Source organism: Anabas testudineus, chromosome 23 (genome assembly GCF_900324465.2).
Source record: "Anabas testudineus chromosome 23, fAnaTes1.2, whole genome shotgun sequence".
Taxonomy (NCBI): Eukaryota; Metazoa; Chordata; class Actinopteri; order Anabantiformes; family Anabantidae; genus Anabas; species Anabas testudineus.
The window spans coordinates 12,448,244-12,473,104 of record NC_046631.1 but is presented as its reverse complement, the minus strand read 5'-3'; the positions used below and the strand labels follow the sequence as shown (position 1 = coordinate 12,473,104).

The following is a 24,861-nucleotide window of genomic DNA, read 5'->3' as shown; positions in this document are numbered from 1 at the left end:
ATAAACCATAAAAAGACAATCAAATATCGAGTATAGCTCAGAGAAAACCACAGGGGCTGCTGCACATACAAGGTGCTCATGCTATGTGCTGACAAGCTTCTAGTAGTCAATAACTTGCAGTGATCATTTGACACAGATGCAAAATGTCTTAACACACTGTTCAGTATTTGTTATTTGTTTATTTGTTTGTTTATTTCATCCACAAGTTGCAGCAGACCTGTTACTGCACCATCCCACAAGTTAAAGTTTCCTTCCTTCTTCACTTTCAGAATCTTGTTTACTTGCTAACGACGTATATGTTCTTGTGTCATCCCTACATCAAACATTTTTAATTTGTCATAGCAGGAAGGACAGAGGGGAACCACATATCTTCCTCTAAATTAGGCCACATGTGATAAAAGGTCCCATGATGGGTCACGGTGTCTAAATCTAGGACATCTGCAGGTCAGATTAAATCTTGTGACTCCTGCCCTTCTGCTTGATAACCTTTTCACATCATGCATGACACAGCCAAAATTCAGCCACTTCTATCCAGGTTGCAGGGGGAACCGGGACCATGTAATCTGACACATGTGGAGAGGCTTCAGCTTTGTTGAAATAAGTGTGCCGATTGTGCCAGTAGTGCTGATTTAGAGACGTATCATCATCCACAGGTGCATGAGCTGTTTTACTTGGTAGAATATCAGCGTGGCTCAGCAGGGTGCGGAGACAGCTTGGCCAAATCGTTCGAGCTCGTGGCTGGTTGTCATCCACCGCTGTGACACCTACAGATATAAGCAGAGGCTAAATTATCTACAGACACATTTGCATACAGTGACTAACGACTGCTGATACAGACGGACAGTTTACAGGGAGGGAGAGGTGGCGTACGGCACAGACAGACGGACACACAGGGAGGAAGACGCACAGACAGGGAGGAATGCTGTATGCTCAGATAAAACTGGGAAGGAAGTCTGAGTGGAGTTGCCATGACAACCTCACCCCCACCACTCATATGTACAAATACACACATATACACAGATTGACCAGTCTAAAGCAGAGAGAAGGGGAAATACTTGTGTGTGATTATTGTAAAGTGTGTGCAGGTTAGAATTTGTGCAGATTGATAATAAATTACCACACGAGTAGCTCACTACAGCAGCTCTGTGTCAGTGTGTGTCTGTGTGTCCTTTGTGTGTCGATTTCTTCCTGCTATTGTCACTTGTTGTATGTATGGATGCAGCCATGTTCCTGTCGCTTTGTGTGTATTTTGGTGAGCTTGAGGTCAGACTGAGGCTGAATTCAGAAGGATTATGTGTTGCACATAATTATCCATTGTTCAAGCTGTTTTTTTTGCCTGTTCGGTTGCTTGTGTGTTATTGATTTTATTTAGAAAACAATTTGACATTTCAGGCACTTTGCAAAGTGGAGTTTCCATATTAAAGCCAATAGATTCACTGAAGGAACTGCAAAGCAAATTCTACCATTACTCATTTACTTGTTTAGAGCTTTTTTATGCTTCACAATGAAGTTGTTTAAACGATTAAACCAAACATGAACGGATGAAAAATCATCCCAAAGAGACAACAAATAACACAAATTGGACACAAAATGTCCACAAGCAATGTGATAAACTCATTTGTCATGACGTCTAAGTTAGTTTTTGTGTGGTGATCAACCTTTATCTGTCATAGTCTGTTACCTGAGGCACTGGTAGGAGGACTGTAGAGACGCAGCACGTCGTCTGTATTTGTCTCTCTGTCTCACACAGACACACACACAGGAACACATATGTACACACTATGGGCATGCTGTGTCACCAGCGGCAATGAACGAGCGTTCCACACTGACCCACTTAGAAGCAGAGAGAGAATGAAAGGAGGTAGAGAAACGAGGAGATGGAAAGAAAAGGGAAGAAGTATAGATTGAGTTTTGTTAAATTGTGTTGAACAGCAGTGGATGGTTGTGCTGCTGATGACACTTGTTGTATGGCACCATTCACTGATTCCTAATGACGTATGCCTCTGATTATTACCGTTTATATAGATATTACGATGTCTTATTACTAATTACGTGGAAGATAACACTGTCCACTCACTGGCATATAGACAATGTTCCACCATTATTTTCAGCATCATATGTTAATTGTGTGAATAATTGCATGTCTCTGCCTCAATGATTATCTTATTACAGTGGCATCTGTCAAGGGGGCATCAGCTCATATGTTGGAGGCAGGAGACTTAGACAAGAGCTCTTGTTGGGCGTTTGCAGTACGCACTGGTCAGCACTGTACCTTTTAAGGCGACCTATAAACGCACAACTTCTTACATTATATAAATTAATAATATATAAATCTGTGTCTGAATGTTGGTGGACAGTGGTGTCTGCTGTTGTAAATCAGTGAGAAGTGGTGTAACAGACACCAACATTAGCTTTCAGGAAGTACACTGCATGCATCTAGATCAAAAGTGGTATAAGATCAGGTACTTGTAACTGTAGGGTCCTCAACATGTGATATAAATGATGATTTATCAAACTGCAGCTGGCGGATGAACCTGTGTTGGTTTTGTGAACCCTTATTTTGTAAAGATAAAAACACCTTGAAGCAGTTTCAGCTGGAAATATGTCGTACGCAGAATGGAGGAAGCACACTTTGTTGTTGTTCTTGCAGAAAATTCTTATCATTTGAGACTGAAATAAGTAGGGTAAAAGAACTGACCTTTAAATCCTCGTATCTGTCCAAGTCTGTGCTGCACAAACATTCTGCTGAACGACTCCTTAAAGAGAACTGATCAGTGTGTGTGTGTGTGTGTGTGTGTGTGTGTGTGTGTGTGTGTGTGTGTGTGTGTGTGTGTGTGTGTGTGTGTGTGTGTGTGTGTGTGTGTGTGTGTGTGTGTGTGTGCACGTGCATATCTAAGCGTGAGCTAAAGTACTTGTGTGTCTGCATGTGTCTCAGGTGCCCTTGCCAGGTTATCTCTTTACGTAATGTACTAAAAATAGCACAGATTCACCTGTAAGGGGAAGAAGATAAACAGAGGAGAAGGCAGAAAAAAAGGGAATAATAGAAGGATGGACGAGGGGAGATTAGAAATAAGTTTAAAACCTCATTTAGGGGTCATTTGGTTCTTTTCTTAGCGCTAAATAATCTCTCTTTTAGGGCAATATTTTAATTTCTAGAGTAAGATTAATACTGATGATAAACTCCCAGTATTTTACCACTTGTAATGTAAAACTGCAGGATTAACTGGGATAATTATAGGGGAGTATGACAATAATAACCCACAGGTGTCACCAACACTTTGAAATGTCCTGTCCAGCAGCGTAGCATGCAACATGGAGTGCTGGATGCCTTGTTGTGCTGGACCGTTTTGCTTTTGCAGTGTCGTAGTTCATTGGACAACACTGCTCTCACACTCACTGTTGTTTCTTTCTTAAGTCCTCTCCCTGAATCCAAAAAGCACACAGTGTTACACAGGATAGAGCTCAGATGTCTGGTGTCAGGTCTCTGTTGCCTGTCACGCTGATTGGCATAATTACCTGACCTGTGCTGTGAGTTCGTAGGGAAATAGAAGTCAGTCGTGCCAGTCCCTGCTGGATTTTTAGCAGCAGAATAAGAGAGAACCTTTGAGAATAATCATGATAAATGTTGAAGCCGGTGGACAGGGAGGGAAGAGGGGCAGGGCTAAGAGAGTGTGTTGGTTTCAGCGTCTTTTTGGCTTTAGGTGAGTGAAACTTATGCTGTTTTAACCTTTGAAGTTCTGCCTGTTGTATCACAACCAGTATAATGTCATATCACGGATTTTCCTGTTAACCAGTCATGAAACAAATCAGCTCTTGAGATGTTTCTTGTCATAGCTCAAAGCTCTAAATGTCAAACTGAATGGCTCCGACTGCTGGGTGCTTTTTGAGGCTGATAGTGACTCTTAGCTGTGGAGCTGTGAGGATTTTCTGCAGCTGTTAAGTCTCTTTTGGAGCTTATAACTGTACATGTTTTAAATTGACGTACAGGAATGTTCTGAAAAGCGAGCCCCCTTGGCTGTTACTCATGCAGTGCTGAAGCCAGTGCAGGTTACTTTGAGTTCAGAGCTGTTTGCTTTTCACAGAGTTTCATAGAGTTTTGAACGTGTGAGTAGATGCATTTGCTGTTGTCATAACTTTGTGGTGTTGAATATTAATGGTCAGAGATAAATTAGCCATTCAAATGTGTGTTTTCAGCTCTTTTTAACATGGTCATATTTATTTAGAGTATTTTTATATGTGTGGATGAATTGTTTATGTGCATTTGCCCCATGATGGTAAATACATTACAAGTTGTTTTATTGCTAGTGGCATTTACAATAAGTAACATAGGCAGTAGTTTTAATGTGTTTTAAAGTTTAATTGAAACTCAGGAAGTGTACTCCGCAAGTGGCTCTTAGGCTGCTGCACATTTAAAATACACAGCGTGACATTTAGAGTTTCAGAAAACTATCTACTAAACATAACAATTACTTGAAGTTGAAGATTTAAGTTCTGAGAGTGTGTTACATTTGACTCTTTCACATTTAAAGATGTATTAGCACAGGCTCAGATAAAGAAACACACATTTATCACATAGTGCTTTTAAGCAAATTGGTTATGGATGCATAAAGTAAATGGCTTTATCGACTGATTACAAAATCATTCATACAAAAGTCTCATGTACAGAGCTCCAGTGAGGGATGTCATGCACTGTGAACCAGTCTAAAGCAGCAGGCGAGGCCAAACGTCACGGTTCCATTCGCAATATGTAAACATTGTGCAGCATGTTCGCTGAGTTGTGCTAGAGTAAAGCAGAGTTTACCAAGAGACACACACCAGGCCCCGCACAGACCTACATGTGGCTGCAAACCTGTAATTCCTTACTGAAACTTGATGTGGGGTTCTGAGCCAGTTTCTGTAGGAAGCACGAAGCGAACACTGTCCGTTTTTTTTATGCTAATATTGACTAAGTTGGAGCTACAATGGAAAGTTGATCAGGTGATGGTAGGTGTCTGGATACTGCACTAGCTTGTGCCTCACATATATCAGCTTACAGAGATAAGTCCTTCAGTCCTCTTCATTTTCAGTGTAGAACTTGTGTTGTATTTGTTATTATACGAGAAACCGTCTTAAAACTAAACCCACACTGGTGCAGTTGTGTCTCTTTTGTCAACTTCCCCCACATAATCACAACATCTTCTGGAGTCAGAAGATGTTAAATTCGATTCCTCCCACTTGCAGCTACCTTTTTTCATTTTAGCAGCCATTACTTTTGTTCTCACTTCTCAGCATTAGTCATGAACGGTGTTTCTTAGCCTCAGCCGCAGCTTGCTGAATACTTTACAGGGACTTTCAGAAACTGATTAAATGACTGTGGAAGAAATTGCATCAGTGAAGGCTTGTTTACCATCAATACACAAGAAACCTATTTTCTTCCCCGCCGTAATCACAGACATACTACATAAATAGTGTAGTAACAGTTGACCCTCCATGGATACAGGAGATCTGAATTTAGAGTTACAAGGATTAAATTATTCTAAATGTGTAGGCTGTGAAATGAAGACGTATATCGTGTAAGTGTGTGTGTGTGTGTGTGTGTGTGTGTGTGTGTGTGTGTGTACAGGGTGGTGAGGTTTATGTCTAAGTAACTTTGTTTACTCTAAAGCTGCTGCAACACACACACACATGCATACAGCAGATTCTCTACCAATATAATTAGTGGATGAGCTGCCGATGCTCCCGTTGTGCCGTTGCCATAGCAACGCCGACAACCCACCTCTGCAGGAAGAGGAGGAGGAGGAGGAAGAGGAGGCAAATAGGGAGAAAAGACAAGGGGGAGGATGAGAAAGAGAAGCAGAGGATGACAAGAGAGTGGAGGAAGAGGAGGAGGAACAAGGCAGTGGGAGAGGAGAAGAGGGAGATCAGAGAGAACTGGAGGTAGAAGGGAGAAAAGGGAGAGGAGGAGAAGAGAAAAGAGGACGAGGCGACTGATTAGTTCAATAAAAGAAAGAAAGATAGGGAGACAGTACAGGGGAAAGAAGCAGCGACGGTGGGATGAAGAGACAGGCGGAATTATAACGTAGAGAGAGAGTAGGTGGTGTTAGAAACGGGAGCAGTTGGATTCAGCTCCACTATTCAGGCTTCAGTTTAATCTCTTCAGCATGAAGAGTGTCTGCTTCTCCCTGTTAACCTTCTTCTTACCTGTCTACTTCAAATGTGATGTTAGCTGGAGATACACCTCCTCCGTCAGTATCTGAACTGGACATTATAGTTGCACGTTTGAATCCTCGTTGATTATTTTAACTGTGATTAATCACTTTTACAGCTGCAATTACGAGTTGATTACTCAGTTGGTTGATTGACAGGAAGTTCAAGTGGTCATATTATATTTAATTTAGGGTTTATATTTTATTTTAATGCCCCAATTCTATTCTGATTAGCCGACTTGTGGACGTCTTCCTGTGTTGAACAGCACCATACAAATATAATTCATTATGTTTCTTACAAAACCACAGTTGACATGTTGTAAATAAGTGTAATGACCTTTGTCAACATGTTTGTAAATCCATGCATGTATCTCTCTGCATCTAATTCATTACTTTGTGGAGACGGCTAACTAAACCACACTTTTTTTTCTCTGACCTCACAAAATTATTACGTAAAACACAGCGGGACACGGCGTAATAGTTGTAGTTGATGTGGTGTGACTTGCGTTCTTCCACAGGGTGTTTTCACTTTGTTTGGTCGTCATTGCTGTTTGTTTAAATGCTTTTAAAGTAGATTTATTTTTAGATTGATGGACTTTTACTGGCTTGAACAAATCTACTTACAATAACTCTTAGGTTAAGTGTTTGTGTGTGACCAGACCACATACTTTTTTGTTTAGATTTTAGGAGTGAGCCTTAATGCCTGCGATCCCGTCTGCTTTTAGTAGATTAGGACTCGCTCAAATGTAATGGTGCCCCGTGACCTCTGAATGGGAGTGTGTGTTTGCATATTTATTTGTGCATTTATTCTGTTTTGTGATGATTACATCACTGCAGGGTTGTTTTCTAAGCTTTTGTAGTCTCAGGTACGCTTAAATGCCAAAAATATTTTTATAATAAGTACACATACACACAGCTTGTTCCTTCATATCTAGTCAACCGTAATCAGTTTATAGAGAATAAGCACCACAGTTAAGTGCATGTTCAAAGTCTAGTTGGTACAATCAGGATCCTATTTCATAGTTTTTACCAATTTATGTGAATAAAGAAGTAATATTTCACTCCCAGACTTGATGGCTGCAATCTCGGGAACCAAAAGGAGAACTATTTATCAGAGCAAGGAGTCAGCTGTAAACAAACAAACAACAAGCTCTTGTTTGCTCCTTTCTTTTCTAGATTTTCTAATGATGTACCAAGACACGTCACATATCCTTAAACAAAACCTGCAGCATCCTTACTTTGCATGTTTTGAACATCTCAAACGTTCACACATTCACTTTTTGCCTTTGGTTTCACTTCCAAATATGTGGTTTCATTAAAACAGCGGGTTTGCTCACAGCCTGTCTGATTGTCTGACTGCTCGTGTTACTTCCCCTAATCGAGTTTGACTGTGTCTCCATGTCCTCAGATCTTAGTGGTTAAGGTTATAAGTGAGACTAACTTATTTTTTAATCCTGGGTTTCTAGTAGTAGATTATCAGCCCTGAGAAGTTTGTCTGGGTGTGTTTGTTTGTTTGCCGTCCCCTTCTCTATGTGGCATCTGTCCAGTAACCATACGTCCTTGCATTTGTGCTGTTGTCACCCACGCAGTGCTATATTTAGCCCAAGAGTCGTGAGTGTGCGTACATGCATATGTTTGTGTCATGGTGTGTCATCAGGTTACAGTGTGTGTAAGTGGACTCCTCTTTGTCCCGGGTTAGTAATACTAGACACATGGACACTGAAACTTTCAACAACAGGCTCAAATGCTCTGTACGGCCTTTTCCACTGACACACACATTTTTATTTACACATTTGTCAAACCATCCAAATCTTTAGATCAGCAGTACTCAAATACAAGTACATAAAATGTATACGTTTAGTGAAATGTGAGTATTTTACTGCTTTAGTTGTTACTGATGAAAATGATGATATGATGGGAACAGATAGAGATAGAGGGTAGGGAGTAGATGAAGATATAGCTAAGGAAAGGAGAAGAGTGAGGATAATAGGGCGAGAGTCAGAGACTGAAAATGGAGAGAGGGATATGACTGCTGACTCATCCACTGACAGAACAGATCTGTCTCTGTCTCTCTCTCGTCACCCCAAAGTGCTGCTGGCAGTCTCCTCTCCAAGCTGTTCCCAGTTCTCCTCGACCAAATATCTCCAGCTGAACCCGCTCATAACATGAATAATTAAATTACATACTAAGTTATACTGAAATCCCTCGGTGATATAGCACTGATTTCTGTGTCAGCCTCACTGGATGCTGTGTTCAGATGAGACTCTATGTTAATAAAGTTTCTTGTTCATTTTTAGGAAGGCAATCTCGCGTTCAGGCCTCCAGCACCTTGGACCACCCCAACCATCCCTGCCTCCTGCATCCAACGGCCCCAGTAAGGAGCTACGTACCTGCGTGGACTGGACGGTTAGACATGCACATACTCTTATTATCAGACTTGTGTTGGTTTCTTTTCTGTTTCATTTTTTCATTTTCCATTTATCGCATTATTTTTATGTTTTGCTAACTTTAAACATTCAGTTTTATGCATGTTACTTAATGGAACTTGAATTAAAAAAGTACATCATGCATAAACACCAGCACGGGTTGAAATACTGCTGAAAGTTGTCCCATTTCCCTTCTTTATTTTATCTGAGTCACCAAATGACATTTGGATTTTCATGCAAACAGATTTTTCAGCAGACTGGTTTCAGCGGCCGTATGTTCATGTGGACATGAAGCAGCAATTTTCTTTTGGGTTGTTGATCATTACTGTAGTAGAAATGTCTTGATAAGTGAAGTGCGGAGAGTTTTGTATGTCAGGACTTTATGGGATGTGACTTTTCTAGCATTTATTTGCTGAATTTAATAGAGTTCATTTACAAAACGTCTGATGAAGCTAAGAACCATTTTAAAATGCACCATACTTCAAATGTTCCACACTCAGTGTTTAGGCTATACCAAGATGATGTTTAAAGTACTCCTTTGCTTGGTATTTTTATTTGCCTTTGAATTCATATGAATAAACATGACCTCTGCAAAGCTATTTCACCTTAAAAATGACTTACAAAATTCATGTTTATCCATTTCAGCAATAGCACTCTTCACTCGAGCTCTTCGTCATCTTGTGATGCCCAAATGAATCCCTGCATTATTCATAAGAGTGTGAACTTTGCCCACAAAGTAGAAAATGTTAAATCAAGGGAAAAGTTGGAAATTTTCCATAATAAGATGCTTTTTCTTCATAAAATCTAAAATCTTTTCTTCTAAAACTCGTTAAATGACTGTGACAGATGGAGGTTTTGTGCTTTAGAATAACCAAAGTAGGATAATGTTCTGTTTGAAGTACTGTACACCAGGCTCAAGAAAGAAAACAGAGCTGAGCACTGAAAACTGTGCCTAAAAACTGATCCTGTGAAATCAACAATAAACAAGAATGTCACTGTGGATGAGTTATAGTCCAGAGTTGTACTCGTATTACATTCGATAGACTATTGTACTGCACAGTTAGGTACTAAATAAATCATGTATCAATAATGAATAGGTAATAAAACCTGCTGTATTATTAATTGTAAGGTGTAAGTAGGCAAACCGCATCTGAGATTTCTCCCTGGCTCTGTCTGCAGGGACACTTCCACCACGTCATCACTGGCCTTTAACTCTCTGCACGACACACGCTCATATATAATCACTGAGCTTCATCACTAATTATTATACACTAAGGAGGTGATTTGTCTTCACAGCCCCTCTTAGATGCTAATGAGACAGACAGTATGGGGCTAAATTAGAGAACAGAGCCATAGTTAGAATCAATTTATTGTATTTTTCTTAAATGGCTGCAAATGTACAGTATACAAAAGTTTATTGACAGTGGTTTATCTTAATGACTGTGGCCCTGGTCGTAATTTAAGTGAGAAACATAAAGTGAGATTAGAAAAAGATCGGAGCTTCTCTTCTACCACTATCCAGGGCCTCGTTTCCCAGGAATCTTAAGGCTAAGATCATAAAATCTGTTTAACAAGTGTTGCTGTAAGGTAACAGGTACCTCCTGCTCGCTTGTAGGAGGCTAAGGCAATTGTATGAAGCTCCTCAACCTGCAGGAAGAAACAAAAACAGCAGCTGTAATTTCACATTAAGTGATTCTTGGTGTAAAATGGCTGTTTGCACTTTATAGGACGTCTTTAATACTTTTAGGGCCAAGGTCAGTTGGATTAGAATAAGCTAAAAGATTTTTTTAGTAAAAAAAAATCATCTGTTGAATATTTTTCTGGTTCATTTTGTTCAGAAAAGAGTAACAAATGTCTACTGACCAAGGTAACAGCTTCACATACAAAGTTTAAAATCCACAGAAATTCAGTTTATTTTCATGTGTGACAGAGAAAAAAGCGAAAAATCATCATCTTCAAGTAAATTTATTGTCAGAATAATCATAAATACTGAGTTAGCAACTGTAAATAAACTACTAGTCTGCACACACGCATGCTGATCCAAGCACTGTACGTGTTTGTATGCGTATACTGCATATGTGTGTTAGCACTTGAATCTGTAGCTCCTGTAGTGTTTTGATTAGCACCTTAAATGAACATGCACTGTGAAATTACCCACCTACTCAGCAGCAGCAATTATGTGCTTGACACACTTGTTGACCGCTTTCACTGCACAGTGTTTATGTGCATATGGTTGCAGTTTAATGTGACTGAAAATAATCTGAGTGAGAGATGCACGGAGACAATGCAAGTTATTATATCGTTATTTCCCTCTGTTTGTCCCCCGTGTCTGCAGGAGAACGCGGTGAATGGGGATCATCTGTGGATGGAGACAAGTTGTTCAGGAGAGCTCTGTTATCTCGGAGAGGACGCCTGCCTGCTGAAGACCGCAGTGAGTAGTGTGCACGCTGACAGCATTGTGAGAGCGAGCTGGCTGTGCTGGTTAATGGAGTCAAATAATGGTCATTCATAAATCACTTCTCCGCCAGAGCAGGTGGTCCCGATGTTCAGGAAATGCAGGCTTGTGTGTTTCCAAACAGGATGCCATGCGCTTATTCAGATGAACCATGTCTACAAAGCAGCGGAAGACATTACTCAGACTGGGGGTGCTCTGAGAGTGTTAACCACAAGCATCCAGAGATTTGTAGAAAGTGTTTAAATTACAGGTATCAAGGACCTTTACTCCCAGCACAGACCTTGAACAAAGACCTTGAATTAAGAACTGAGAAAACCTTTTATTCTCAATAATGACATATCGTATCTGTACATTTCCATTAATGGTGAAGCTGCTGCCAGTAAGATGGAGCTGCAGCGCGGACAAATTCACTTTAATCTCTCTCTGTCATGAATTTACAATAATTACATAAATATTCCATCAGCGCTGGAAAACTCTGGCTGCTTAACCAACCTGACCCCAGAGGAATCTCAGATTGCTTTGACAAGACACGGCTGACGTGAATAAGCACATTCCTACCTGCTCTCCGCTAGAAATGGATGATTTAGTCTTATTCATCCAGGAGGAACCTGGCTGAAGGATGCAGCTAACGCAACACCAAAAGTGTTTGAGTTATGTTAGAGAAAATGCTGTTGAAGGGAGTTGTTAATGCTGCTTAATCAAGCAAGTTGGTAGAGGTGGAACTCTTTTCTTATCTTGAATTATTCTGTTTACAACTGGAACTAATGTTTATTTTTATTATTTATTAATCTGGTTATTGTATCAATCCAAAAAGGGCAGATTTACTCACAATCACTCTCTTATGGCAGCGGGGATGTGTAAAATTATTTCCTTTGCACATTTTAAAATCAGTGTTTACTAATTACTAAATATTCACAGGCTTTTTGTCCCCGATCTGCAAAGAGGTGGTGTTAAAATGGAAATGCTTCAGTTAAAGAAGAACTATGTAACCGTCAGAGTAATGAAGAAGTAGATTTGCATCAGTGCTAAAGTGCTGCAATTAGTCTCCTGAAGTTTATCTGTCAGGCCATCTTGAAAAAGAACATCTTGTTTTCTTTAATGTGGTGAATTTCATTTTAAAAACAGGGTTTTGTGGTGGATGTGCTCATGTGAAAACAACTACTGGCCAGTGAGATATGAGAGTAAAAGACTGTGTGGATTTTATTATCTTCTTTACTTTGACTAGAGCTGAGCCCAACAGACTTTCAGTTGTCAGATTAGTCATCATGAGTAGTTCATGAGCAGAGGAGTAAATAATTGTTATTCATCTTATTTCTAGTTTTAGTTTTAAATAACAGTAACAATATGTTCAGCTAGCTGAATGACACATATGTCAGTCGCTCAGTCTCAGGTTTTTCCTGAAAGTTGAAGTATTAAAAGTAACATGGAGAATGGCTCATTTGGCATCCGTGAATCACTTTAATGCTGCAGCTTATTTTTCTCACCGGAAATCAATGAATTAATATGATTGTACTATAAAAAGTAACTATAGTCATCAGGTAAATGTAGTGGGGTAAGAGTACTTGTAGAAATACCTCAAACTGTACTGTACTGTTTTATTTAATGAGGGAATCTCATTGAGCTCAAGAGAATAACGACACACTTCATTCATGGACAATTATCAGATCCACTTGTGCTAATTTGTTTCACTACAACAGCAGCAACGCCGTGTCCTCTGGTCCTCGAATCAGATACGGAATCTTTATTCTGATCGAGAAGAGAATGTTTGGGCACCTTGAGCACATTTCAGTGTGCATTTGTGTTTTTTCTTAGTGCGTAACAGCGTGTGCATATCTTCAGTGTGTGTCTTTACACGGCTTGTGTTTGTTCTGTGAGTGTGTTGATGTGTTAGCGTGTTGTATGTCACCGCCCTCTGTGCTCTGTGTCTGTTTTCTCCCTTAAGAAGTCGGCCCCCAGGAGGAAATGTGCAGCCTGTAAGATCGTCGTACACACCGGCTGCATAGAGCAACTAGAAAAGGTATCACACACACACACACACACACACACACACACACACACACACACACACACACACAGTTAATCTTATTTTGTAGTGCAGACTTGACACACTATGACTGAGAATTTAATTTATAAAACACGTTGGTCATCCTTGACGTCCCACAGTTATTAGTGAGCACCGAGTTTCCTGCAACAAGGCTCCTGCTGTTAAAGTCTGTTAAACCACATTTAGTGTAACAATAAGTGCACAGAGCACAGATAGGACAGATGCATGATGGGTAACTTTAGCACAATACTGTGTGCCACCAAAGTCGGAAAGTAGAAACAGTGACGTGAAGAAATCAGAAGAGAGAAGAATCTTTATTATATTTATCTTTAATTAAATCAACGTAACTGCAGTTTAACATCATTAAGCTCTTTAAACCTAAACATGATCTCCTCAGTTTTAGTTGTAAATGTTTGCACGTTTTTTGTCTCTAGATTCTTTTTAAAATCATTGCATTAGGCACAGTACATTTATTTATATACATATTTATATTACCTGCCATGGTACTTGTTGTAATTAAACCAATGCCTGTGATTTATCTGTATGTTTTTGTTTCTGCTTTTCCGTCTCTCTTAGATTAACTTCCGATGTAAGCCAACCTTCAGAGAGGGGGGATCCCGGTGTCTCAGAGATGTAAGTGTGCAGGTGGATGAGATTTGTGTACACGTCTGTTTCCTTGTGTCCTGTTTGCACTGTGGGAGACAGAGAGAGTTTTCAGCACCTGTCTCTTTGACAGCAGAACATCCTGAGACATCACTGGGTCCACAGACGGAGACAGGAAGGGAAATGCAGACAGTGTGGAAAGGTAAGTGTACAAACACAAACACACACACACACACACACACACACACACACACACACACACACACACATGTTGTTCAGTTCGCTCATACCTGAGTGTTCTTCTCTCTGTTTCTGCAGAGTTTCCAACAGAAGTTCTTCCACAGTAAAGAAATCATCGCCATCAGTTGTTCCTGGTGTAAACAGGCTGTAAGTCAATGTTCAATACAGCTGTGGAAACTTATTTCCTTTTAAAAATGTGAACTCCTTCATCTTAAAATTTGACAGGAATCAGTATTATTTATTTCCATATCCATGTAATGCACCACACTGACAGAGGCACTGACCAACATCTGGACACCTTTGCTATATCTTGTGAACTCTCCTCCTTTATTTCCTTTTGTCTCTCTGCACCTGATTCTCTAATATAGTCAGAAAAATGATAAAAAGATATAAACCTCGTGTTATAAATAAATAAATTATTCATCTAAGGACTAGAACCAAACTACTGAGACGGGACCTAAAGCAATGCCCAAATGTGAACCCCGGGAGTCGTTATGTTCACTGGTGAATCCCTTAACATGTCTTATTTATACTGAAACTGAAACCTAAAGTAGTTTTTAAAGGTATTACAGTGCTTTACAGTGTTTAAAACAATCTGAGTATATACTGCTTGCAAATCACAGGGACATGTTATCAGATCTCGCTGGAGACTTGTGGCCTATTTACAAAATTAATATTAATTAAAATATAGATTATAATGTCTAAGTTCTACAAAACTGTTTTTGAAATGTATTAATAATTAAGATTAATTATAATAAATAATTTCTCTTGCAGTTCCACAACAAGGTGACGTGTTTTATGCTGCACCAGATCGAGGAGCCATGTTCACTGGGGGCCCACGCTGGAGTCATAGTCCCACCCTCCTGGATCATCAAAGTCAGGAAACCACAGGTGTACACACACACACACATATAAACAGATAAAGAGTCCCATCACAGAAGTCAGTAGATAAAGTTCACCAGCTGTCATGTAGTGACTGTAACGAGGAATGACTTTGGATCTAAATTTAAAAGTTAAACTGTGTGTGTGTGTGTGTGTGTGTGTGTGTGTGTGTGTGTGTGTGTGTGTGTGTGTGTGTGTGTGTGTGTGTGTGTGTGTGTGTGTGTGTGTGTGTGTGTGTGTGATTTTGGCTGTGATGTGATTTGAGTTGACAAACGTCTGATCTGTCTGAGGGAACTTTGGGAACACACACACACACACACATATCCCTCAGCCACATCACATGCTTCATTGCACTTTTAATTACCATCATCAAGGGACACAGTGACAGTGAACTAACCACTGAACTCTTTGTTGGCACGTGTGTGTGTGTGTGTGTGTGTGTGTGTGTGTGTGTGTGTGTGTTTGTTTACCCCAGAGCTCACTTAAGAACTCTGCCAGGAGAAAAAAACGGACATCTTTCAAACGAAGGACGAGCAAAAAGGGACTGGATGTAAGTAATACTATGAGACAGACAGAACCAGTATAAATGCTTATTTTATATATATATATATATATATATATATATATGTTTGTAGACGGTTCAGGGCCTTTTTATCAAATGTGTCAGAGCAGGAAATTACTCCAATTGTCAGTGACACCTTTTTGTGTCCTACTTTTAGGACACATTTAAGAGCAATTTATCCACATTCCTAACTTAAAAATTATCTCCACCGCAATGGAGGAGATCTCCGGAGGTGTCCTAACTGGTTAAAAGTAGCCAGGAAATGGTGTCCAGACACAGAAGTGTGCAGATTCTGTGGGAGGGGAGATAATTCTAACACTTAGCAACACCAAGTTCATTAAAACATATCATTTGGACAAAAGCAGCACAGATAATGCACAGATGCTACATTTCTCCACCACACAGTGTGAAATCAAAGAAAAACAGCCTGCATTTATGCAAATTGCCGGTTTAACTGGAGCTTTTAGAGTGATCGATGGCACACACATTAAAATAATAACAACGTGGCCGCTTGTCTGAGTCGTACCGTTATCACAGAATTAACACTCAAATGATTATGGATGAAAACTACTCGATCCTTTAATGTTCAAATGTCCCAGATCCACTCACATGTACCAAAACTTCTATTTTTAATCATGTTAGCAAACGTGTGAGACAGTGAAAATGTGTTGGGTTGTGCTCACGAGGATAATTTCACCCAGTCGAGTCACACAGTGCGTTAAAAATAAGCTACTAACAAATACAAAAAAGATAAAACACGTGAATGATTGTTATGAAACATATGGGCACTGTAGTTAATCTATAAACAGCTTCACAGACTAATTACAGCTTCACTGTCAGTGTACCTGCCTGTGAACAACCATCATTTGTCACCTTTCACTGTGTAAAATTAAAGATTTATCATCTATGACATTACACATCCTCACTGTAGATCTGTCTCTCTCTTTATTAGGAGTCTAAATGGCGTCCGTTCATGTTGAAGCCTCTCCCTTCACCTCTCATGAAGCCCATCTTGGTTTTTGTCAATCCCAAGAGCGGGGGCAACCAGGTCTGTAACCTAAACTTATTCTCATCAGTCTAAGATTTCAGACACAGATAAACATCAGTGAAGAAGCTCCTTTAATCTTTTTAGTGACACTATCAGATTTAGTTTACTCCTCCAGTTTTGCTAATAGCAAAACTTTTCATTAGCAAGATGTCAGTGAAAACAGAATTCGTTTTATCAGTTGAACGGTGTTTACTGATAAAACTAGAGAACATTCATTTTCCAATCAGTTCAATTCAATTTTATTGGTATAGCACCAAGTCACATCAGATGTCAACTTTACAGTGCTTAAGGTTTAAGACCTTACAAACTTTAACTTTATACAGAATTATATAGAAAACCTAACAATCCCACTAAGCAAAAATAGAAACCTCCAACAGAACCAGGCTCAGGGTGGGCAGCCATCTGGCTCGGCTGGTGGGGGTGAGTGGAAAGGGGGGAGAGACAAGAACAGCAGGCAGCTGGGCAGGTTGGTAGGACCAGTAACTGGGTCCTGGAGATACAGCGATACAGAGAGACAGCTCCAAGGAGGAGGATACCTGCAGAGGTGTACAGAGAGAGGAGGAAACACAACTGCAGGAGAGAGAAGACACAAAGTTAATGAGATGTAATGGTAGCATTTGAATGAGGAGAGGAGCTCAGTGTAGATCAGTAGACGTCCCCCTGCAGACTAATCTATAGCAGCAGAATTAAGAGTCACCTGATCCATCTCTAACTATAATCAGAATTACAGATTTGATTCCCAGAGCTTGTTTGTAGTAATCACTGCTGTTGGTGTTTATGTGAACTTTTATTACTAATTTCTCTCTCTGCAGGGTGCCAAGGTGTTACAGATGTTCATGTGGATCTTGAACCCCCGACAAGTCTTTGACCTGTCACAGGGCGGCCTGCGAGAGGCGTACGTATCCTCCTCTAGGCGACTGCTGCTCCTTAAACATTTACATTAAAGTCTATGTGATGTTTTGATTCTGACAGTCTGAAATGTTTTGGTAAATTATGTGTCACTGCTTTACTGAACTACAGAGAAGTGTGGAACAGATACTGTGAAACTCTTTCGCCACTTTAGTTGTAGTTTTACAACCGAACTCTTCATATCCCATCACACTATTATCACAATCCACTGCTGGCGGAAAATAATGTATCTTCTCACTTCAGGTTTAGTCATTATCCTCTTTTATTCAAATACTCTGCTAAAGGGGTCGAGCAATTTTCATGAAACTTGGACCAATTACACCCACTCGACACCAATCAGCACTGCTTTCTGCTGCAGAAGCTGCTTTTTATTCTGCAACCAGGCTTCTCTCTGCTTTTCCACACCCGTCAGGTTGGAGTTGTATCGTAAAGTGCCAAATCTGAGGATCCTTGCCTGTGGAGGGGATGGGACGGTACGACTGTTCTGTTCTATTCTATTCTATTTGGATTACACATAAACACACACACACAGATGTAATAGTATATATTGTAATTACTCTGAATATACAGTATTAGTAATTAGATGAAAACTTTCTAATGAAATACGAAAAGCATAAATGTCTGAACTTAATTAATTACTTTAATTCATTTAGCCAGTTTCCATCATGTTAATGTGAGCAGGAGTTGGTTTGTTGAGAAAACAGTTGGTGGTACTAATTCTCCAGTTTGTAGATTGTACCGCTAAAAATACCTCAGTCAGGCTGATTCCCGTAGAAGTCTGTTTCTCAGTGGAGTACTTCTATACATGGTTGACTACTGTTGTTGTGAAGAGTTAAAGAAATATGTTGACCTGTCGGGACAAATTCCATTTGCTCTATGCTCTTATCTTACACTCTGTGTATGTGCCTCTGTAGGTGGGGTGGATCCTGTCCACTCTCGATGAGCTGCAGATGACCCCCCAGCCTCCGGTCGCTGTTCTTCCTTTGGGAACAGGAAATGACCTCGCCAGGACGCTCAACTGGGGTGGGGTGAGTTCCTAGCCTTGACTTCTGCCGCAGGGTTCACACAGAGCGACAGGACGTACCAGCTTCTCCTCCCTGTATTTATTCATTCAAGTGTCTGTTTGATGACTCAGGTCAAATTATTGAACCACATCGTGATTAAAGTGAGTCAGATGAAAGCGTTATTGTCTCTGTGGGATCACAACAGCTGGAAAATTATATAAAGTTACACCCAGGACAAGTTCAACATTAGTTACTGATACTAACACAGTATGATTACAGGGGATCCCACAAAACAGCAAAAGACTAACAGAATAAAATTAAACTCCTAGGACCCTACCCTAAATGTTAACAAGCAGTTTAAATGACTGGGATATTTCCTCTCCAACACCTCAGGGAGCTGCAGAAAAACTCACAGACATCCAGGAAATCCATGAGAGCTCTTTTCCTGTGTATCTGTTTGTAATGCTGCTGTCCTCAGGATGGGTACTGCTCCTACACGGAAACAGTTTGCAGACCTGACCCTGAGTTATGTCTAGATCAGTTTCAGAACCTGATCTATACTTAAACACAGACTCAGACTCACTGCTGGACAGTGAAGGATGAAACTCAGGGCGCAGTGACCAACATAATAAATCATGCTCATATCCCTATTAGACTAATGAGGCAGTTATGAATTGGAGGCAGAGGGAGTGAATTGACAGATGCTATCTACAGTAGTTGTATTAGGACAAATGTAGGAGGGGTTACGTGCACAGTTGCAGAAACTTTTAGTAACAGTTTGTTACGTTGAAGTGCTGAAGCATCAAGAATCAGCCCCTTAACACACACACACACACACACACACACACGTTGCATAACTGTTCTGCAACAAAGAAGAAGAGACCTTTTACGAGCACCCACATTCTTCCATTAGACCTTTCTTCAGAGTAGTTCTGTGGGCTTGAAGCGATGATAATACATCAAATATGAACCTGAAGTGGTATTTCACTTATTTTTTTCTGATAATATCAAAACTAATATGAAAATGTTTCCACAGATCATCTCAGTGATGATCTGTTAGTGTAGTGTCTGAACCAAGGGCAAGTGAAAGACTTTGGCTTCTCTGCAAAAGTCCTGATGCAGAGTGAAAAGCCTGAAACTTCATATCTATGTGTGGAATTAGTGGAATCACTGTGACTCTATCGTCCTTTGATTCATTTTGATTCATTTGGTTTTTCCCACTGCACACTTCTTATCTGCTCTGTGTCTTCTTAGCTTTCATTTTCCTCTCTCTTCCTTCCCTGCCTTCTTAAAGCCTTTCCTTTCCTTTCCTTTCCTTTCCTTTCCTTTCCTTTCCCTGTCCATCTCACTGCTCGTTTTCTTTTCCCTGACATATTTTTTGCTGTCGTTTCCCATCCTGTGCTTTTCCTTTTTGATCTTTTTCTGTTTTTTGCCTTTTCCTATTAGTTCCCTGTTCTTAGCATCTTCTTTTCCTCTACTTCCCTCTCATTTCCTTCCTTCTCATTCCCTTTCCATTCTTTTCCTATTATTCATTTCTTTCCCCTCCTCTCTTTCCTTTCACATCTCTTTCTAACTCATCTGTGTTACTCACTGCTTCATCTGCCATCTACCTCTCTCTGTGTGACTCACTGTGTGCGTCTCGGAGGAGGTCTCACAGTTGAGCGCTACTATCATCAGTGTGTCTCTCAGTCTTTCCTACTCCGATTTCCTGACCCCGTCCAGAGGGAGACAGAAATTAAAAAGCAGAGGAAAGAGAAACTAAGAAAGAAAGGCGAGAGAGAGAGAGAGCGAGATGGAGGAAGAAACTGGAAGTGTCACTGTCTCCTCCACTCGTTCTTTCTCTCACTCGTTCTTTTTGTGTGTGTGCTGTGCTCTTCTTAATTAGACAGAGGTCAGAAGAGGATATCGAGGATCCCCTGCTTCCCTTCTCTCCTCATTTTATTCTCCCGTCCATCTGCATCTCTCTACTTTCCTCACTTTGTTTTAATCTTCTTCTCTCTTTGCCCTTTCCTTCTCCTCTGCTCTTTATTTTCTCATTTGACCATTCACTGTCTTTCCAACATTTGTTCGTGTACAGTATCATATTTTATAGTGTTTTTTAAAAGGTTGTACAGTTTTGACAGCTTAAAGGAAACATATATTAAGTAAAGAGAGAAGAAGAAATGAAGGACAGGAAGGAGTGTAGCAACCGTCTAGTGTAGTGCAACCTGCATCGTGTGTGCTCTAGTATCTGTTTTGATGAATGTTTGTCAACATAAATACAAAGAAAATAAAAATATTAAATCCAACTTACGTCTTCTCTCTATGCAGGGCTACACAGACGAGCCAGTGTCCAAGGTTCTGTGTCATGTTGAGGACGGTTCTGTGGTGCAGCTGGACAGGTGGAACCTTCTAGTAGAGAAGACGGCTGCCCAGCCGGAGGAGGGCACACAGAAGGTCAGCGTCCAGTCCCGAGTTCACATCACAGGAGCGAACAAAAAGTTGAACTTGTACAGCTCCTCCATGCGATATTTAAGATTAAGGTTTAGATGCTTGTGGTGTGCATGCACAAAGTAAAAGCGCTAACATCATCAACAACAAAGTGTTTCAAAATAAAAGTCTGGTGTTTAGAAGTTAAGAGAGAAACATTGGAAGGTACAGTCCAGCACAGTGTTTTCAGATGGCTCGATCAGAATTGTGGCTCAACTAGATTATTGTGAATATACTGTATAATCTTGATGCTCATGTGCACATTTTAACATATTCTCCTTTGTCCCCAGCTGCCTTTAAATGTGTTCAACAACTACTTCAGCCTCGGCTTCGATGCTCACGTTACCCTGGAGTTCCATGAGTCCAGAGGTTCGTGAAAGTTATTTTACTGTCTTTCTTCATCTCGTCACCCTGTATGAACTCTGTTTCTATTTATGTGTTGTGTTCTTTACACATAATGCATCAGACAGGCTGTTGTAAAAGAGAACAGGATTAATTATTTAATAGACACATTCAGATACACATGAGCATCCACATACACATAACAAGAGATGAGATGTTTCCTCTGTCTTTGTATTTTTTAAATTATTAATTCCACAATCTTTGCAACACATTTAACATGTTGTTCTCTCCGATTGTGTCTTTACAGAGGCCAACCCAGAAAAGTTTAACAGTCGCTTCCGAAACAAGATGTTCTATGCAGGAGTGAGTCCCCGATGCATTTTCACATTCACTCACACAAAGACATGTAGAGTGTTGTACAGAAATGATGACTGAATCAGACGATCACTGAAAAGAGAAGTACAGTAACAGGAGAAATCTTTTATCATCATTTAAGTCATTTGTCTAAGTCAGTTTGTTTGTTTTGTGGTTTTAAAGCATTAAACAAATCTTATAAAATCTTAAATATAGTTTTTGAGATCCTGCAGATATAATGTGAAGGATGTTCAATGAAGAAAGAAATGATGGGTGGGAGTGGGAGAGGAAGCATGCAGAGGAGTTATCTCTTTTTAATGAGGCAAATGTAATGAACTGTAATGTTGTTTGATTGGGCCTTTATCTGTGTGTGTGTGTGTGTGTGTGTGTGTGTGTGTGTGTGTGTGTGTGTGTGTGTGTGCAGGCTGCATTCTCAGATTTCCTCCAGAGAAGCTCCAGGGATTTGTCCAAGCACGTCAGAGTGGTGGTGAGTGTTAACACACTCTCTCTGAGTCCGTATCGCTTTCCATGTCGACATGTCGGAGCAGCAGGTCGGCCGGGTGATTAAAAAGCTCGTCCTTCAGCTGACGAAGTGTCCCTCAGTAAGACACGGACACCCTGTCAGTGCCGCAGACGCTGCTGCTCTGTCTCCCACTCTGACAACATGGTGCACGTTTGTATACCAGCACTAACACTGGATAGTTACAGTATGTAATTAAACATGAACTGGATGTGAATAAGGTTTAGTTCATTTTAGTTCACTACAGATAACTTGCTTAACAAATTTAAAACAACTAGCAGCCACATGGAAAAGATCGAACCTGTAGCATAATCTACGGCACATTCAGATGAACTGTCACGACCTGTCAGAATCGGACACTTCAACCTAAACGTGAGGCTGCAAAAAGTGAATGCACATCGAAATGTAGGCGTGTTAAACAGGTTTACTTTTTCTAAAATTTCAGATGATTGTATTCTGCTTTTAATAGCACAATAACATATTACTCTTCTTAAAAATTTAACAATATAGTAGCTGTGGGTGGATAGTAGGACAAAGAAAAACATCCCAGAAGCCATTTAACAACAGAGGAAGGATCTCTGTTCCAGGATGGACAAACAGGAAGTAGCTGTTGTGTGTACAGAGTAGAGACACTCAGAATGACAACTGTGTAAATATAAATGTGAGTCTGATTGCTGATATTCCTCCGCTGAACATACTTCTCAGTTTATTAGCTACACCTGGGTAATATAAGAAAGTTTAATACAACAGCCTTCGATCACAAAGTTTTTGTTGATTTAACTTTAGGATCGTTATTGTTCCTTCTTACTGCATTAAACTGTTAATAATAACTTATTAATATATCCACGAGGCTCAGCATAATAACCACAGAGAGCTGAGCTTCACCTGTATCGTATCGCATAACAGCGAGTGAAGTCAAAAGTTTTGTTGTATGTCTGTTAATTTTTGGTGAAGCTGTAAATCAGCATACGATGATAATTCCTCTGTCTTTGTCTTTCTCAGTGTGATGGAACAGATCTAACACCCAAGATCCAGGAGCTTAAATTCCAGTGCATCGTGTTTCTAAACATTCCCAGGTGAGTGAACGTACAGATGCAGCACGTCTCTCTCTACTGAGGATTAAAAAAACAACACAGAAGATTAAAGAAGAAGACATGAAGGAAACAAGATGTTTGTAATGTTCAACTTGTGTCTGTGTGTGCAGGTACTGTGCGGGCACCATGCCATGGGGAAACACAGGCGACCACCGGGACTTTGAACCTCAGCGGCATGATGACGGCTGTATCGAGGTCATCGGCTTCACCATGGCCTCACTGGTGAGAGACACGGTAAAGACGACAATAAAACCTGTCACTGCTCCGATGCTGTTAATTCACACTGTGAATCTACCTGTTGTCCACCAGGCGGCGCTACAGGTTGGCGGTCACGGAGAGAGACTCCACCAGTGCAGAGAAGTCATTCTCACAACATACAAGACTGTACCTGTTCAGGTGAGTGCACGACAGCATCACCGCTCGGCTACTCAGACATAATCCGCTAACATGACCGCCTGTGATATCGTCCTCATGTAGGTGGACGGGGAGCCGTGTCGACTGGCGCCCTCCACCCTCCGCATCTCCCTTCGAAATCAGGCCAACATGGTCCAGAAGAGCAAGAGACGCACCTCAGTGCCCCTGCTCAACGAGTGAGTCATTCACACACACACACACACACACACACACACACACACACACACACACACACACACACACACACACACACACACACACACACACAGAGGAACTGGGCCAGCGGTATTGTAAAAACCCCTTTGCACCGAGTGAGTCACACAATCTGTTTAGTGGGAGCTGACATTCACTCCTCTCCCTGTCCTACATCTCTGCTCCGCTCGCCAAACCACAATCAAAGGCGGGACATGTAATGAGTGTGTGTGTGTGTGGGGGGGGGGGGGCGACAAGACAAATAGAAGGAGACGTTTATTGATTCCTCACAGGGATAAAGTAACAGCAGAGCGATGTGTCGACTGACCCTCGCTGATCCCCGTAGCTCTAACACTCCCTCATGTTTATCTGTGTGTGTAAGTGTGTGTCTGTTGAACACGCTACAGTAAACGTGTGCAGGACAACATGCATGTGAGAGGAACCTGTGTAGAGGATGATGACTTCTGTAGCTGCAGTAACTAGTGTCTCTGCTTGATGTGCTATCAGTGTTTGTCTACTTACCTCTGGGCTTTTCTTCATCTGTCCCTCCTCCTCCTCCTCTTTGTCTTGGTTCTTTACCTACGATATCTTTTTATTTATTATTATGTTTACCTTGATTTACCTGCTCTCCTTTCCTCTTTTCTTATTTCCTTTCCTCCCTCCTCCTCATCTCCTTCTCATCTTGTCTCCTATTCACTACTGTTTCACTCTTTTCCTTTGTCTCCTGTCCACCTTTCCTTCTTCTCCTTATGACCTAATTTCCTCCTGCTACATTTTTCCCTCCTGCCATTATCTCCTCTCCTCCTCACTTCTCCTTATTGTCGTCTCTCTTCTTCTCCCCTCTTTCTACCTCCTCTTTCATCTCCTTCTCTCATCTTTTCTCAACTTACACGTCCACTCCTCTCCTCTTCCTCTCCTCTCCTCTCCTCTCCTCTCCTCTCTCTCCTCTCTCTCCTCTCCTCCTCTCCTCTCCTCTCCTCTCTCCTGCCCTATTGTCATCTCCATGTCTCCTAACTTCTCCCATCATGTCTCCTCTCCTCTCCTCTCCTCTCCTCTCCTCTCCTCTCCTCTCCTCTCCTCTCCTCTCCTCTCCTCTCCTCTCTCCTGCCCTATTGTCA

General features: G+C 40.8%; 1 protein-coding gene across 9 annotated transcripts in view; it reads left to right on the top strand.

Moving 5' to 3' along the window:
• dgki (diacylglycerol kinase, iota) overlaps positions 1-24,861 on the top strand; it is a 56,945-nt gene that overhangs the window by 19,214 nt on the left and 12,870 nt on the right. For 3 of the 9 annotated variants that reach the window (XM_026361997.1, XM_026361992.1, XM_026361998.1), the window contains exons 2-21: positions 8,483-8,591; positions 10,947-11,042; positions 13,009-13,083; positions 13,687-13,743; positions 13,847-13,915; positions 14,032-14,100; positions 14,728-14,844; positions 15,311-15,385; positions 16,350-16,445; positions 17,258-17,340; positions 17,767-17,827; positions 18,269-18,382; positions 20,669-20,794; positions 21,118-21,196; positions 21,477-21,532; positions 21,948-22,010; positions 23,046-23,119; positions 23,248-23,359; positions 23,447-23,533; positions 23,615-23,727. In XM_026361997.1, coding sequence (XP_026217782.1) covers positions 8,483-8,591; positions 10,947-11,042; positions 13,009-13,083; positions 13,687-13,743; positions 13,847-13,915; positions 14,032-14,100; positions 14,728-14,844; positions 15,311-15,385; positions 16,350-16,445; positions 17,258-17,340; positions 17,767-17,827; positions 18,269-18,382; positions 20,669-20,794; positions 21,118-21,196; positions 21,477-21,532; positions 21,948-22,010; positions 23,046-23,119; positions 23,248-23,359; positions 23,447-23,533; positions 23,615-23,727 — 1,731 coding nt within the window. Of the gene's footprint in view, positions 1-3,565; positions 3,702-8,482; positions 8,592-10,946; positions 11,043-13,008; positions 13,084-13,686; positions 13,744-13,846; positions 13,916-14,031; positions 14,101-14,727; positions 14,845-15,310; positions 15,386-16,349; positions 16,446-17,257; positions 17,341-17,766; positions 17,828-18,268; positions 18,383-20,668; positions 20,795-21,117; positions 21,197-21,476; positions 21,533-21,947; positions 22,011-23,045; positions 23,120-23,247; positions 23,360-23,446; positions 23,534-23,614; positions 23,728-24,861 lie in introns of those variants that run through there. The other 6 variants (XM_026361993.1, XM_026361999.1, XM_026362001.1 and 3 more) reach the window with 5 other exon arrangements.